The sequence below is a fragment of the Petaurus breviceps genome, unplaced genomic scaffold, assembly GCF_028583685.1.
Source record: "Petaurus breviceps papuanus isolate PSGF00001 unplaced genomic scaffold, PetGlider_PUasm1.0 90977, whole genome shotgun sequence".
In the NCBI taxonomy this organism is placed as follows: domain Eukaryota; kingdom Metazoa; phylum Chordata; class Mammalia; order Diprotodontia; family Petauridae; genus Petaurus; species Petaurus breviceps.
The window spans coordinates 46,106,985-46,124,319 of NW_027187391.1; the positions used below are offsets into that span (position 1 = coordinate 46,106,985).

General features: G+C 40.6%; 1 protein-coding gene across 1 annotated transcript in view; it reads left to right on the forward strand.

Annotated features, from left to right (window-relative positions):
* Positions 1 to 7,970, forward strand: part of BEND3 (BEN domain containing 3) — a 73,994-nt gene extending 66,024 nt beyond the window's left edge. The window contains exon 5 of the mRNA XM_069077112.1: positions 2,120 to 7,970. Within this exon, the coding sequence (XP_068933213.1) occupies positions 2,120 to 4,378 (2,259 nt within the window). The 3' untranslated portion in view covers positions 4,379 to 7,970. The remainder of the gene's footprint in view (positions 1 to 2,119) is intronic.
* The last annotated feature ends 9,365 nt before the right edge of the window (positions 7,971 to 17,335 follow it).

The following is a 17,335-nucleotide window of genomic DNA, read 5'->3' on the forward strand; positions in this document are numbered from 1 at the left end:
GCTGCCTCCTGGCTCCGTTCCTGTGGGCTCCTTCTCCCATTGGGGAGTTCTTCCCGGAACCTCCATTTTGGGGGAAGGTCTCAAACCAGCCACCTCTTACTCTCCAGATCTCACTATCCCCTCCACAAAGATACTTTCTCCTTCTTACACTTGTATGTATTGTCTTCCCTCTTTACTGTGTAGGTTCCCTGAGGCTGAGGAGCTATCTTTCTCTTTGTGCCTGGTACTTAGTAAGCACCAAAAAATGTTTACTGACCTTAATGTTGAAAACTATCTTTACATGTAATTGGAAAAAATAAAATACTGTTAAGTGGGGGGAAAAAATAAAACACACACACATATAAAAATACTTATTGACTGTTGCTTAAAATTGATATAAAATGAGGTGTTTCTCCCCAAGTGTGATGTTGAAAGTTTACCAGAGAAGGGAATTACCAGCTCCCTTTCCAAAGGAAATTAATGCCTGCCTGGGGGTATCCATTCTTCTGGTAAAACCCACTTAACCACTATGGAAAATCCTCCTGGCACATGAATTAATGTGAGTACAGTTTGAATAAAGGATATGCCATCTTTTCAGTGATCTCAATCCTGTGGTTGCATGAATACATTTCTGCTCTCTAGACTCTCCAAAGGGAGGCACATATTTGGGCTGCAGGGGCTCCCATACTCTATTCATGTATTCACTATATGAACCATTGAGTAGTCCGTTTCTTGTCCATGCCAGGACCAGAGATTGAGGACACCCTTGGCTAAGGATAGAACAGTTTTAGGGGCCCTTCTTTGGATCCTAAATCTCTGTGGGGGAGTTTCAAGATGGTCTGAAGTGCCTGCATTTTTCTGGAAGTCCTTAGGAGAAGAACTTAGAGAAGTTCCCATCCAGCCATTGCTAGGATCATCTGTTATAGGAAAGGATTCCCCCGGACCTACTAGAATCACGAATTGGAGGGATAAGGAGCAGGGCCTGTAGAATTGCTGTTCTGAGAAATTCAGCAAGTAGTTTCCTGCCTCTGCAGAGAAAACGTCCCCCATGGGATAAATGCCAGAAGTTGGACTCGTTCTAGGAGGAGTGAAGTTAGTTTGGCAGCCAGGTAGGATGGTATGATTAAGCTTTAGCTCCAGCTTCTTCCTCCTTCCAGCAGCATTTTTAATAGCATCTGCTGCTGAATTGGTAGGAAATTATCTGCCATTTAGAAAGCACTTTGAGGTTTGCAAAGTGTTCTACAAATATTATTTCATTAGATCCTCAGCAAACATGGAAGGTAGGTGCTACTATTATCCCCATTTTATAGTTGAAGAAACAGGCAGGCAGCAGGTAAGTGACTTGCTCAGGTTCACACAGCTAGTAAGTGTACAAAAACAGATTTGAATTCAGGTCCGCCTGACTGCAGGCCCAGGGCTCTGTGCACTGTGGCGCCACCTACTGGTCTTAACTTCTTATGCTTTGTTTATTTTTTCATTTTGATGACATTTTTTTAGGAAGGAGAGATAACAGATTTATTGTCTCCATTTTACCAAAGGGGTAAAATGATTTGCATATCACACAGCTAGATAGTAGCAGACTCCAGACTAGAAGCTAAGACTTGCTGCCCTGTGTTTTCGGTTCTGTCTTTTACAGGAACACATGGCCAATCCTTTTTAAAGGGCATGTGGCCAGTGCCAGGTCAGGCTGGTTAGTGGAGTGATTCCAGGTTCGCATTTCTTTGTTTTCCCTTCAGGGACAAGAACCTCAGAGCTATGTTTGGACCAGTCTAATGAAGTGGGAACCCCTTCTCACCAGTAGCAATAATAATAAAAATGATAATAATAACAACAAAAATAGTAATACTAGATAATCCTTTAAGGTGTACAAAGCACTATACCTGTGTTATCTCATTTTAAAATTATAAGCTGATTTAGAGCTGGATTGAATAGCCTATGTGAACTTCAGCTGATTGGGTTTCTCTGGAAGGGCAAAGTTCAAGGCTGGAAAAATGTGACGTTCTTCCATTTAACCTGCCCTCACATCTCCATCAGTCATTAACATTCATAATGTGTGTGCCATGGGTAAGGGGGGAATGAGAAGATAGATAAATGGTAGAACCCACTTAACCATTGTGGAAAACTTTTCTTTCTCCCCTAGGCACTTCTGGCTGGCATGAAGAACAGAGACACCAACTCACCCAACCAGGGCAACGGAGAGCAGGCCAATAAAAGCAAGAGCTCTGGCACTGGGTGGCTATGTGAGGAGGAACCTTTGAATGATGTAACTACCCCCTCCTATAAAAAGCCTCTGTATGGCATCTCACACAAGATCACTGAGAAGAAGAACCCTACTGGGGGAGACCAGTTTACCAACTATGAACTCTATGAGAGAGTCACTTCCAGCAATAGCCCATCACCCCTCCGGCTCCTGAATGAGCAGAGGAAACGGGACTCTAGCAATGCTGCTCCAGCAGCCGTGGTTCCTGGGGCTGACAACGACCCCAACATCTACTCCTTGATTCAGAAGATGTTCTATACTCTCAACACACTGAATTCTAACATGTCCCAGCTGCACAGCAAAGTGGACCTGCTCTCCCTGGAAGTCAGTCGGATCAAGAAGCAGGTAAGCCCTACAGAGTCTGTAGCCGAGTTCCAGCCGCCACCGGAATACCAGCTCACCGCAGCCGAGCTCAAGCAGATTGTGGACCAGAGCTCATCGGGGGGTGACCTGGCCTGCCGCCTGCTGGTGCAGCTCTTCCCAGAGCTGTTCAGTGACAATGAGTTCAATCGGAGCTGTACCACCTGTGGCTTCGTGAACAAGAAGAAACTTGAGTCTCTCCATCTGCAGCTCATCCGAAACTATGTGGAAGTCTGCTACCCATCGGTGAAGAACACGGCTGTGTGGCAAGTGGAGTGCCTGCCTCAGGTCAACGATTTCTTCAACCGTTTCTGGGCTCAGCGGGAGATGGAGAGTGGTCAGCCCAGTGGCCAGACAGCTGGCTTTTATGAGACAGAACAGGTGGAAACCCCTCACTTCCTAGATGACAAAGAACAAGAAGAGGCTTTGTCCCTGGACCGCAGCAGTACCATAGCCTCTGACTTTGTCCTTGATGCGCAGGACCTCAATGAGTTCTTAGATGAGGCCTCATCCCCTGGTGAGTTCTCTGTCTTCCTCCTCCACCGGCTGTTCCCCGAACTCTTTGACCACCGTAAGCTGGCAGAACGATACAGCTGCTACGGGGATGGTGGCAAGCAGGAGTTAGACCCCCAGCGCCTGCAGATTATCCGCCGCTACACGGAAATCTATTTCCCTGATGTTCAGGAGGAAGAGGCATGGCAGCAGCAGTGTGCCCAGAGGATCAATGATGAGCTGGAAGGCCTCTGCCTTGATGGCAGTGAGTGCGAGCAGTTGAGGGATGACTGTTATGACTCCTCCAGCCTCCCCGACGATGTGTCCATCATCAAAGTAGAAGATAGCTTTGAGTACGAGAGACCTGGCCGAAGGTCCAAGAAAATATGGCTGGTTCCCATTGACTTTGACAAACTGGACATTCCCCCTCCTGACTTCGAAGTGCCAATGTCTGACTATCTGCTCAACAAGGAACAGATCCGAAGCATCTACGAAAGCAGCCTGTCCATAGGGAACTTTGCCTCTCGACTCCTGGTCCACTTGTTCCCCGAACTGTTTACCCACGAGAATCTGAGGAAACAGTACAATTGCAGTGGTTCTCTAGGGAAGAAACAACTCGATCCATCCCGGATCAAGCTCATCCGGCACTATGTGCAACTCTTGTACCCCAGGGCCAAGAATGACCGGGTGTGGACGCTGGAGTTTGTTGGCAAGTTGGATGAGAGGTGCCGTCGGAGAGACACGGAACAGAGGCGTACCTACCAGCAGCAGCGAAAAGTGCTCGTGCCGGGCCTTGAGAGGAGGGACTTCATGAACTATGCAATCAATCCCGAGAGATTCAGAGAAGAATTCGAAGGACCCCCATTGCCTCCAGAAAGGAGCAGCAAGGACTTTTGTAAGATCCCCTTAGACGAATTGGTTGTCCCTTCCCCAGACTTCCCTGTGCCTTCTCTCTATCTGCTGTCTGACAAGGAGGTCAGGGAGATTGTGCAGCAGAGCCTGTCTGTGGGCAATTTTGCTGCCCGTCTCCTGGTCAGACTTTTCCCAGAACTCTTTACCCCAGAGAACCTCAGACTACAATATAACCACTCTGGTGCTTGTAACAAGAAGCAACTTGACCCAACCCGACTACGACTGATCCGCCATTATGTCGAAGCTGTTTACCCTGTGGAGAAGATGGAAGAGGTGTGGCATTACGAATGTATCCCCAGCATTGACGAGAGGTGCCGGAGACCCAATAGAAAAAAGTGTGACATCTTGAAAAAAGCCAAAAAAGTGAAGAAGTGATAGGAAACTGTTCAGCCTCTGAAACTTGGGGTTACTAAGTTCTTAGTGAAGGGTGTACTTGGAGACTGAGATGGTTATTTTTTAGCATTGGTATGGCATCCACAGGGGTGCCCACTTGCAACAGTGGGAAGTGGCTTACTACATTTGCACACATAGAGACCTACTAAAACAAAGCAACAAAAAGCTTTGAATTTTTTCTGGCCCTGGTCTGAAATGCATATGCACCAAGTTCCCTTAGTGCTCAGGCACACAGACTTTGCTCTGAGCAATAATTTTCCAACCTAGGATGGAAGGGTTTTTTATTCCTTCCTTTTTACTGTTTAACTGGCAAGTTATGCATCTGTATTGTTCCTCTCCCCACTTTTGCATCTTCCATTTTTTCACTTTTTAAAAATTAAACAGGAAAATAACAAAAAAAAATCACTGAGCTCTTTGAGGGCAATTTTCATGGGAAAAAGTATCTTTTACACAGTTGAGCTGAAGTACTGTAACCAGAAATTTTCAAACTTAGAAGTTTTTTAAAAGACATTTGAAGACTTTTGTAATCTTTGGAAATGCCATGCTTGTTAGAGCTGATTTCAGTATCAGGCATGGTATATTGGCCATGGGTCCTGCTATCTATGTCCTAATGCTTGGTTTTGACATGGCCAAGATAACCACATTGATGTCAGTAGGGTCAAACTGCCCATGTTTTTATTTTCACTGTGATCAATACTAAGGTTTAGGCATGGTGTACATGTGTTATCTCTTGTGACCCCACACTCAATAGAATGTTAGGCTCACTTATCTATAGGAAAAAAAAAAACACTGGATGATGATAAGAATGTAGACATTGAAACCCACATTTAGAGCACCGTCAGAGTTTTAGCTTCCCCTTTTTCTCCCCCTTATTTCATATAAGGAAAGGAAAAACACATTTCCTGTGAAATTGCATTTTGCCATTAGGTTCACTACTCTGCTTCCTTTATGGTTATAAGAAGGTACCACTTGCATTACCTAGATGTATCTCTTCCAAAAGGCAGACTCTAGAAACAGCCTCGTGATTTCAGGTCACAGAATTTCAAGCGTGTGAAGAGTCTTCACCACACCTCAGTGGCTGCTTAGGGAAAGAAATCAAAAGATCCTAACACCTCAGGGCTAGCTTGATGCCTGCCCCAGAGCCACTGCAGTTTGGGACAAATGCCACCCTTGGTCTCAGACTAGACCATATACTTATGTCCCACTCACCTCCCAAGTATCCTCTTTGAAATTTTCCTGTGAACTCCTTAAATTGATCTTTTCCAGTGCCTGTTTATTTCTTAGTCCTACAGTTATGTCAGTAGAATACTGACCTGTTTGTCTAGCTGATGAAGAAAGCCCATTCTGCCCTAGTAACATACTCTTTAAGGAGTTACAACCCTCAGAGACCCGGAGAAATCCTTATAAAAAAATATGCTCATGTTTATGTGGTCAAATACCTAAGAAGATAAGGGAGCCTCCCACTGAAAATTGATTAGGCTAAACATGAAATTAACAGATTGCATCCACACTCTTTATGAAATCCTTGTGAAGTTTTTAAAATTTAAAAATTTAGAAGCTTAATAATACAGTTTGAGAGGCAGCATGAACTAAGGCTTACCTTGGGAGTTTGGAAGACCCTTGATTCAAGTCTTGCCTCTGATATATTTCTGCTATTTCCCCCCTCTTTGCTCCCCATCCCCCACAAAAAAAATGTTAAAGGATTTTTTTTTAATCTGGAATTTTTCTTGAAATTCACATTTAATTCCATCAGCCATGGAGCACAGTTTACCTTTTTGGCTATATTTATCAGTTTACCACAGCATCTGGAATTGGAACGCAGTGATTAGTATAATTGTCTTAAACTTCAGGGGATATGTTGTTTCCTGCCACCCACAAACATTAGGAATGATTTCTAAGTCAGTGAAGTTTCAGTGTACACAAAGACTGTCCAAATCACAAAAGCACTCACTGGCTTCAGAAATGTCCAGAGAGCCAGGGGTTGCCCTGGGTGCCACCAGAGGTGTATTTTCTTATATTCAAGGCCTTTCTGGTATGCCTTAGCTTTCTCTCACTGGCCTACTTTAAGAATTGTGGATGGCATCTCCCTCCTAGTGGCATCATTGCTTAGTGAGACAGCTCAGTCAAATTACTAAGGACTCTGGTAATCGGTACCTGTCCTCTGGAACTCTTCTGGAGAGCAGCCCAAGGCCAATGAAAATTATCCTTGTTTTTAGAAGATGGAACATAGCCCAGTTTCTCCTCCAGATGTACAGTTATTTAATAATCCATTTTTAAAATACTAATTTGCCATTGTTGGTTTCTAAAAAAAAAATTTTTAAGAGAAATTAGCAGAAAACGGGAATCAAATAAGCTTCTTTGTAACCTCTGAGTTTTAGTCTAATTTCCAAATGCGTGGTGAACTCACTCTCCTTTATTGTCTTAACTGCCTAGGATTTTGCCTTCCAGAAGGTAATTGGAAGGAATAAAGTTGTAGAATAACTCCAGAAATTCATTTCTTATCTCTCCTAGCCAGGAAATGCCTCCACATCCTTACCCAGTCCTTATACATGGGATCTTCTGTGTTTTCACTAGCAAGCCACTTCAGCCCACTTTTTATATTTAAGCAATAGTACAAAATACTTGATATTTCCCCAGGAGTTTAGAAGCATTCTGACACCCTTTTGATGCTTTCTTTTGCTTCTAAAATCTTTTTTTTTTACACTTTGTGTTTCAAAGGCCAAAAGAATTAGCACAGTTAAATCCTGAAGTTGGTAGCACACACTCAACAACCATCACCTGTCTGTGGCATCTAAAAAGAATGTACAAAGAGAGTCATGAATGTAATTTAAATTCTCCTAGGCTGTATCTACACGATCACAATCCAACAGGGCATAAAATTATGCCCTGGGTAATAGGTACTTTAATGTCTAAGTGAGGGAACAAATCCCACTCTGTCACTGTTTACCTTTTCACTGTCTTTTTTTTTTTTTTTTTGGTGGGGGGAGGGTGAGAAATGGGAGGAAAGGATTATTAACCAGTCAATTAGATCTACTTTGTAAGGAACTGAATTGGCAGTTAAAAGTGGTAAGAGGAATCGAGTTGGCCATGGTTTGGTTATTATGGACCTGTATGGCTTTTGTTTCCACCTTGGTCTCTGAATGTTTTGTTTCATGCTTGATTAGGGGTAGGGTAGGGGTGAATCTAGAGAAGAAAACCTTCTGATTGACTATGGCCAAGTGAATTCTCACCTTGTGCATTTGGGCAGGCAAAAAACTAAAAAAAAACAAAAGCTTGCCTGTGTAGATCCAGCCTTAACACTTTCTGACATCCTAGATATAGCAGACCATGCATAAAGGGGATGCCAGAGTCAAAACCTTCTGTAGAGAAATAAGAACCGTTTTTACCAAAGATAATGAACTGATATCACATTATGGCTGCATCTTCCTTTTGATTCGAGTTCATCCTTAGAAACCTGAATGTAACACAAACCCAGGACTGTTTTTTGTAAATTGTATGCTCTCTAGCAACTTTGTGTGAATTTTTATACAAGCACTGTTTTATGGGTTATATAAAATGTCATAGAAAAAGCACAGTCTTGCAATCGAGTGTTTTAAGTCGGAGAGTGGTTTTGGGGTTTCACCCTCCCCACTTCAGGCCACGGGTCTGGGATATACTATCGCGGTTTATTTTTGCCTTTCCAGTTTGGCCACTTGCTTAACACCTTCTCTGCCAAAGAACATAAAAACTACTTGGTCTTTCCTACCGATGGGGTACTTTGGCATCTAATACCTGGTGCTGATTAACCACTGGTTCTTCTATTTCAGTCACAATTAGGCCTGACACTTCCCTGATAGAGGTAAGCCAGAGGAGTTCATTCACAGAGCACATCCCATAAGGCTGGTTACAAGCCACCTCCCTAATGAGCTGCTGAGGGAGAGGCTGGTGACCTCTCAGTCACATGCCAGACCATTTCCAACACTTACACTTGCATTACCTTCTGAAATTCTCCCCTTTATCATTTTAGATTAAATTGGACTTACTTCTTTGACGCTGGTCTCTTCTATTATTAGCTGATGGCAGGAAGACCTCATGTTCTTTCTCCTCTTATCTCCTCCAAATTTGCTATTTTCTAAATTCATTGCAGAGAGGGACCTTAATGCTGTGTTGGGAGAGTTTCCTCTTGGGCTATTGAGATGTGAAGGTGTGGGTTATGATTTTGAATACCTCTGGCAGCAGATGTTCTCCATCTCTGCTTTGTTTTTCTTAGTTAGGGTACTCTGACATAAGGCAGTAGTAACTACTGTAGGTCGACAGCACTAGTGAGTGATAGTTGAAATATGTAATTGGTTCTCCCAGACACAAAGGTGAAGATATTACATTCAGATCATTTGTGGGTTTAAATGAAGAGTTAGTTGGAATAGAGGGGAATTCTTTGAAATTCCTTTTATGACTAGGAAAAATAAAATATGTAGGTGATTGTTTTAAAAATAAGCAGGGAGTTTCTATGCCTAGCTTAATACATCATGATTAACGGTTTTGAAACTTTTTAAAATTTGACCATTCCTGGAAGTAGACATGAGATGGGATGGTGTAAAGAGTATTAGATTTGAGGTCAGGAAACTTGGATTGAAGCCCCCGTTCTGCATGTAACTTACATTGGACAAATCACTTAACATTTCTCAATCTCATTTTCTTGATGTACTAACTAAATAAAGATGGCAAGGACAACGATAGTAAATAGCTCATATTTACATAGCTTTTATTATGTACCAGGCACTGTGCCAGTAAGTACTTTATAATTATCATCTTATTTGATCTTCAAAACAAACCTTCAAAGTTGATGTTCTTATTATACCCGTGTTACAAATGAGGAAACCGAGGCAAACAGGTTAAGTAACTTGCCCACAGTTCCATGGTTCGTGTCTTGAGGCTAGATTTGAATTCAGGTCTTCCCAACTTGTGACCCCAATGAGAATAATACTACTTATACCATGGGGGCAAGTGAAAATCTCAAAAAATGGATAATATATGGTAAAAATCGCTTTGTAACTATAAAAGACCATGTAAGTGTGAAGTAGCATAGTGGTTAAGGACTGCTAGGCTTGGAGTTAGGAAGATCTGAGTTCAAATTTCACCTGACATTTGCTAGACAAAGTCACAACCTATTTTAGCCTGTGTCTTTATCTGTAAAATGGGGATAATAATAGAACTTACCTCACAGGGTTGTGTGGGGACCAAATGAGAATACAGATGTGAAACACCATGTTTTCAATGTTATATTGTCTCTACTTGACACTGCCTCTGCCCTGGTGTCACCCCTCATTATGTCACAACTGAACGATTGCAGTAGCCTAGTGTTTGATTTCTTATCCTGAAGTCTCTCCATGTTTCAGTCCATCCTTCACCCAGCAGTTTAAATTGATCTTCCTAAGGTGAAGATCTGACCAAGTATCTCACACAAAATTATAGTCATTCATACACAATAAATTCTAGTGGCTCCCTATCACCTGGATCAAATATAAAATTCTGTTTGATACTCGAAGTCCTTCATAGCTGGTCCCTCCTGCCTTCCTTCTTACACCTTACTTCCCTCCTCTCTCCACATACTTTGCAATCTAGTGACACTGTCTTTCTAGCAGCTATTCCATGAACAAGACAATCCATCTCAAGACTCTGGGCATTTTCACTGTCTGTTCCCCATGCATGGAATATTCTGCCTCCCAGCTTCCCTTAAGTTCCAGCTAAAATCTTATCATCTAGAAAAAAAATTTTCTTAATCTCACTTAATGCTAGTACCTTCCCTCTATTGATTATCTCCAATTTATCCTGTAAATATTTTTTTCTTATTTTTAATTTTTTTCCCAATTACATGTAAAAAGTGTTAACATTCTTTTTTTTTTCAAATTTTGAGTTCCAAATTCTCTCCCTCCCTTTCCCTTCATTGAGAAAGCAGTTTGACATAGGTTATATTCATGTAGTCATACAAAAACACATTTTCATGTAAGTCATTCTGTGAAAGAAAACAGACAAAAAACCCCAAGAAACATGAAGTAAAGAAAAAGTATCTTTGATCTGTGTCCAGGCTCTTCCAGTTCTTTCTCTGGAGATGGACAGCACCTTTCATCATAAATCCTACAGAATTCTCTTGCATCATTATATTGCCGAGAATAGTTAAGTTATTCATAGTAATAATAATAATGCTGTTACTGTATGCAGTATTCTAGTCCTGCTCATTTCACTTTGCATCAGTTCATGTAAGTCTTCCCATGTTTTTCTGAGTGTCTTGTTCATCATTTCTTAAAGCACAACAGTATTCCATCACAGTCATATACAACTTGTTCAACCATTGCCCATTTAATGGATATCCGTTCAATTTCCAATTCTTTGCCACCACTAAAAGAGCTGCTATAAAATATTTTTGTACACATAGGTACATAGGTCCTTTTTTTTTTTCAATCTCTTTGGCATACAGACCTAGCAGCAGTATTGCTCAGTCAAAAGTATGCATGATTTTATAGCCCTTTGGGTATAGTTCCAAATTGCTCTCCAGAATGGTTAAATCAATATACAACTTCACCAATAGTAGATTAGTTTTAATTTTCCCACATTTCTAACATTTGTCATTTTCATTTTCTGTCATATTAGCCAATTAGACAGGTATGAGGTAGTAGCTCTGAGTTGTTTTAATTTGCATTTCTCTCAACAATAGTGATTTAGAACACTTTTTTATGACTATAGATAGCTTTGATTATTTTGTCTAACAACTTCCTGTTCATATCCTTTGACCATTTATCACTTGAGGAATGGATCTTATTTCTAGAAATTTGACCCAATTTTCTATGTGTTTGAGAAATGAAGTCTTTATCAGAGAAACTCAGTGTAAAAACTTTTTTTTCACAGTAATGATTATCAACTGTATATTTCCCTCCATCCTCTTTCCCCATTTTCTCCTACTCTCTTTCCTTTTACCTTATCTATTTTTGAAAATGTTTTGCTTCTGACTTTTACCTCCCCCAAACTGTCCTTCCTTCTATCAGCTGTCTCTCCCCCCTTCACTTATCTCTTTCCCTTCTTGTTTTATTTCGTGCTAAGATAGATTTCTACACCCAAATGAATGTGTACGTATGTTATTCCCTCTTTGAGCCAATTCTGATGAGAATAAGGTTAGTGTGCTCCCCTTCCCACTTCACTCATTTTCCCCTGCATTGTAAAATCTCTTTCAGGCCTTTTATGTCAGATAATTTATCCCATTCTACCTCTTCCTTTCCCCTTCTCCCAGTGCATTCTTCTTTCTCATTCCTTATTTTTATTTTTTTATATAATCATACCATCATATTAAACTCATACCTCTGCTTTCTGTCTATGTATACTTCTAACTGCCCTAATAATGAGAGAATTTTTAGGAGTTATAAATAACATTTTTCCCATGTAGGAATATAAACAGTTTAACCTTATCAAATCCTTTATGTTATCTCTTTCTTGTTTGCTTTTTTATGCTTCTTTTGCATCCTGTATTTAAAAGTCAAATTTTCTTTTTTTTTTTGAGGGGGAAGATAGGGCAATTGGGGTTAAGTGACTTGCCCAAGGTCACATGGCTAGTTTTTTGTGATAAATGTCTGAGGCTGGATTTGAACTCAGGTCCTCCTGACTCCAGGGCTGGTGCTTTATTCACTGCACCACCTAGTCGCCCCAAAAGTCACATTTTCTATTCAGCTCTGGTCTTTTCACCAGGAATGTTTGTTTGAAAGTTCTCTATTTCATTGAATTTCCATTTTTCTACCCTGAATGACTATATTCAGTTTTGTTGGGTAGATGATTCTTGATTGTAATCCTAGCTCTTTTGCCCTCCAGAATACGATATTCCAAGCTCTCTGATCCTTTAATGTAGAAGCTGCTAAATCTTGTGTTATTCTAACTATGGCTTCATGGTATTTGAATTGTTTCTTTTTGGCTGCTTGCAATATTTTCTCCTTGATCTGGGAGCTCTGGAATTTGGCTGTAATATTCCTGGGAGTTTTCATTTTGAGATCTCTTTCAGGAGGTAATCAGTGAACTCTTCCAATTTCTACTTTTTCCTCTGGCTCTAGAATATTAGGGAAGTTTTTCTTAACAATTTCTCAAAAGATGATGTCTAGGCTCCTTTTTTTTTTTTGCCTTTTGGAGGGCAACTGGGGTTAAGTAACGTGCCCAAGGTTACACGGCTAGTTTTTTTGTGTGTGTGTGGGTATTAAGTGTCTGAGGCCAGAACCAAACTCGGGTCCTCCTGACTCTGGGGCCTGTGCTTTATTCACTGCTCCACCTAGCCGCCCCTTAGGCTCTTTTTTTGATCATGACTTTCATGTAGCCCAATAATTCTTAAATTATCTCTCCTGGATCTTTTTTCTAATGAGTTACTTCACATTTTCTTCTGTTTTTTTTTTTTCATTCTTTTGATTTAGTTTGCTTGTTTCTTTATGTCTCATAAAGTCATTAGTTTCCACTTGCCCAGTTCTAACTTTGAAGAAATTATTTTCTTCAGTGAGCTTTTGTACCTCCTTTTCCATTTGGCCAATTGTAATTTTTTAGGAGTTCTCTTCAGTAAATTTTTGTATATCTTTTCCATTTGGCCAGTTCTGCTTTTCAAGGCATTCTTCTCTTCATTGGATTTTTGTGTGTCCTCTACCATTTGGCCTATTCTGTTTTTTAAGGTGTTATTTTCTTAAGTATTTTTTTTTTGTGCCTCCTTCACCACACTGTTGACTTTTTTCATGATTTTCTTGCATCACTCTCATTTCTCTTCCTGATTTTTTCTCTAGCTCTCTTACTTGATTTTTAAAATCTGTTTTGAGTTCTTACATGACCTGGGACCAGGTCATATTTTTCTTGGAGACTTTGGATGCAGGGATTTTAACTTTGTTGTCTTCTTCTAAGTGTGTGTTTTGATCTTCCTTGTCACCATAGTAACTTTCTAGGATTAGAATCTTTTTTCTGTCATTTGCTTATTTTCCAGCCTGTTTCTTGACTTTTAGCTCTATACTGAAGTGAATGGATTCTGCTTCCCAAATGGAGAAGTCCCAAGCTTCAGGTGTTTTTGTGCAGCTTTTTTCAGAGGTAATTCTGGGGACTCTAAGTTTTTGGCTCTTCCTTGGTGGTATGATCTACTACTTGTTACTCTCCTGGCCTGTGTTCTGGTTTGTGAGTGACCACAAGCACCCTTTTCAACCCTGGAACTGTGACCAGGGTCCTGCACCCCTGTGGCCACAAGCTTTACTGTGTTCCTTCTTGTACTGGAACCAAGACCCAGGACTGTGACCCAGATTCATGTATAGGCAATGTAACAGAGACCTGCCCCTGATGCCAGCAAAGGGACCCCTGTAAATCTCCTTCTGACTTATTGTCCAATCCCCTTACCATCTATGGATCAAGAGGTCTGGAAACTGCCACTGCTGGCATTGATGCAGTTGTTCCAGGGCTGGTTCCTGGTTTTCTGGGGCCTGGTCTGCCTGGCCTAGTTCACATTAAATTGCATTCCTCTCTCACCCTAGTGCAACACACCATTCCTGCTGACCTTTTAAGTTGTCTTGGGCTGGAAATTTTTTTCACTCCACCTTTTGTGGGTTTTACTGCTCTAGAAATTGTATAGAGTCATTATTGAAAGGTATTTGGAGGGACTTAGGGGAGCTCTGCCTCTATCCTGTAAATCTTTTTTGCACATAGTGTTTTTCATGTTGACTCCCATATTCAACTGAGCTCCCCTGAGAGAGGCTAGTTTTGTGCCTTTGTTTGTATCCCTAGTACTTAACTCAATGCCTGGTACATAGTAGGTATTTAACAAATGCTTGAGGACCAACTCAGCAGTTGCTAAGAATAAGTAAAACCTTGGTCCTGACCCACCAAGAGTTCCTACATTTATTTTAAAGGCAGGGCAGACAGACATGGCTCTTTAGCTTTCTAGTCAATTACGTGACATTGTTTTTGCCTTTTCAATTAGCTGTGTAGCCATAAGGGATTTTTTCTTTGGTCTTTGACTACTATTCCTTTTAAAATGTAAGGTTTAATTTTTTTTTTTTAAAGAAAAACTATCCCAACATCTAAGAAGAGTAATGCTGCCATCTTGACTTCACTTGGGAGACATAGAGAGACAGTGCATGTTCCTGATGGCAGACCCATCAAAATTGTTAGGAAATTGGAGCATCATTTTGGTAGATAAGAAAGAGCTCATTTTTTTAAATTTAAAAAATCACGATAGTTCTTAAATCCAATTGGCTGAAAGATGACTTTTTTCCAGAAGATAGTTTCCAGTGATAACTAGCTCAAAAATTACTCTCCCCCCTTGCCCTGAAACTAGTGTTTAAGAAACAAAAACTCAAGTACAACCAAATCCAGAATTTTGTTCCTCTGCTTGGTGCAAATAGTGAGACAAGACCATTGCAAATAGGGTTGGATTGCTGTCCTGCCTAAGGCATGCCCACAGGGCTGCACCATTTTTTGGCCCTTTTATTCCTCTGGAGATTGAAATACACAGTTGTTAAGTGTGAGGTGAATGCTATTAGCAGTGCTCAGCACTGCTTTGTGATGGTGTATTGTCCTATTTAGGATGTAAAACCTTAGTCTCTACTATTGTTGTGACAAGCAGAAAACTAGATTTTTGAAACATCTTAACTTCACTTCTGCCACGGTTTCTTCATTTCTCCAATGGGGGTAATAACATTGCCCCAACTACATGTCATCATCGGATAGATAAGAAGAAATTATGGGGACTACTAATAAAGGGGATATTTAAGTCATGAGCTGGCAACCAGTGACATGTAGATTGTGTCCTCTGGAAACCCTCTACCCACTATTGCTTTAATTGTCATAGCATCATTCTTGGATCAGATAGATTAAAAGCTATTTTCAGGATGCTTTGGCTGGCCATGTGAAAAATATCCCCAACAATTCTACTAAAGTCACGAGTGGTTCTACTTACCTCTAGTTTGAAGTGCTAGAACCCATTCTCTGTTCACAACATGAATACAAGTCTGCACCTAAAACGGGTATTCCTGGTTCCTAACTAACAGCAAGGGGAGGTGACTTGTGGTCAAAAGCTTTGCCTTTGGGGAACAAAAGCTTTGTCTTTTGATTATTATTTCTTTCCTAGTACTACCATCACCTTCCCTGTACCTGTGTGCCCTAAACCATATTGCCTTTAACAGTTTTTAGTAACTGACGATTCTTTGACCAGTATAATACAATAGCCTTGTTCTAAACTCAAGATTTCTATGTGAAAATAGTTCTCAGAAAATATCACCTACCCCTGTGTACAAGGTGTGACCTTTAGGAGAGTTGATGTGCTTTTTTTCCCCATCAGACAAAATCAGTTTTCCTTTGGTTTCCTGAAAAGTGATAGTTTTTCTAACCTATCACTACCCAAATAAACCATAACTCAGGAGTTATACACAAAGTGCTGCTTTTTCCATGAAAAAGAGAAAATGGAACTCTTACCCAGTGATCCATATGGTTTTCCAGGAAACAGCAAGTGCCATTTATCAGGAAAATATAATTAGCATCATGTTTCTTAAAAGAAAGTTTCTTTGAAAAGTTATCTACTGACAAAAGACCTTAGGCTCTCCCTTCCCCCCTTTCATTCTCAGCTGCCAAGCTGAAATTTAGACTTTTAGACCATCCCTAAAAAAAATTAAGCAGAAAAATGGGGGCATTTTCCATGTTTTCCTAGAAGGCCCTGAATCTCTTCCTCTAACAGTTATAATGATTGAGTCTCTATTTATACTGTTTTTCTTCATTCTATTCACATTTTCATTAATGGAACCTTACCATGATTAGTTTATGAGGCAGCTGTCACTAGTGTAGAGTAATGAATGAGTTTCAAGAGTCCCATAAAGCATTTATGAATTGCTTTTATGCCACCACTAATGTTTCCTAAATATATTACTAGTTCCTCTTACCCACAGGGAATCTTGTAATACATGCCCTTTTTTTTTTTTTTTTTGGTAACCAAATGCTTTTTCCTTACTTTGACTTTTAAGGAAGACCAAATCTGGCCTAGGTCAAACCCAGAGAGGGAATCAAACTCATTTGTCAATCATTCTGTGAGCCCAAAGGAGAAAAACCATGGTTTTCATAACATTTTCAAAGTATTTTTATCTCCCTTCTGATCCTCACAATCTGAAGTGGAGCAGTATTATTCTCATTTAATAGAGTGGACTGAGAGCTAGCCTCAAAGTCAAGAGAACCTGGGTTCGAGTCCTTGTGACAGGCTGGCTATCTCACCAAGGGCAAGTCACTCAACCACTTGTTCCAAACCTGGTGCAGAGTGCTGTATACAACTTAAAAAAAAAAAAAAGCTGCAAAAAAAGGCTGCAACTTAAGTTGCAAGAGGGAATTTCCTCACTTGGAAATTCCCTATGCCATCAAATGCTAAGTACAGTCCCTGATAGATAAAAAGCTGAATTATGGAGAAGTACATGGGATTATAGGAGCAGCTAGATAATGCAGTGGATAAAGCACTGGGTTTGGAATCAGGAAGACTCATTTTCATGAGTCACATGAGACACTGTGACTCCAGGCAAGTCACTTCACTGTTTGCCTCAGTTTCCTCATCTGTAAAATGGGCAGGAGAAGGAAAATGGCAAACCATTTCAGGATCTTTGCCAAGAAAACCCCAAAATGGGTTATAAAGAGTTGGACGTGACTGAAACATCTCAACAACATGGGATCATAGACATAGAGCTGGAAAAGACCTTAGAGCCCTCAAATTCATTCCCCTCTGAGGCAGTATTTGAATTCAGATCTTCCTTACTCCCAACCCACTATTTTATCTACCTAGCCATTCTTAAAGTGACTTGACCAACTTGATTTAAGTATCCATCTGTTTAATGGCAAAGCTGGGAGTAGAAGCCAGGTCTTCCTGACTTGCAGGCCCTACTTCCATTGTAATGGGTTGCCTCCCACCATCCATGGCTTTCTATCTTAAGCTTT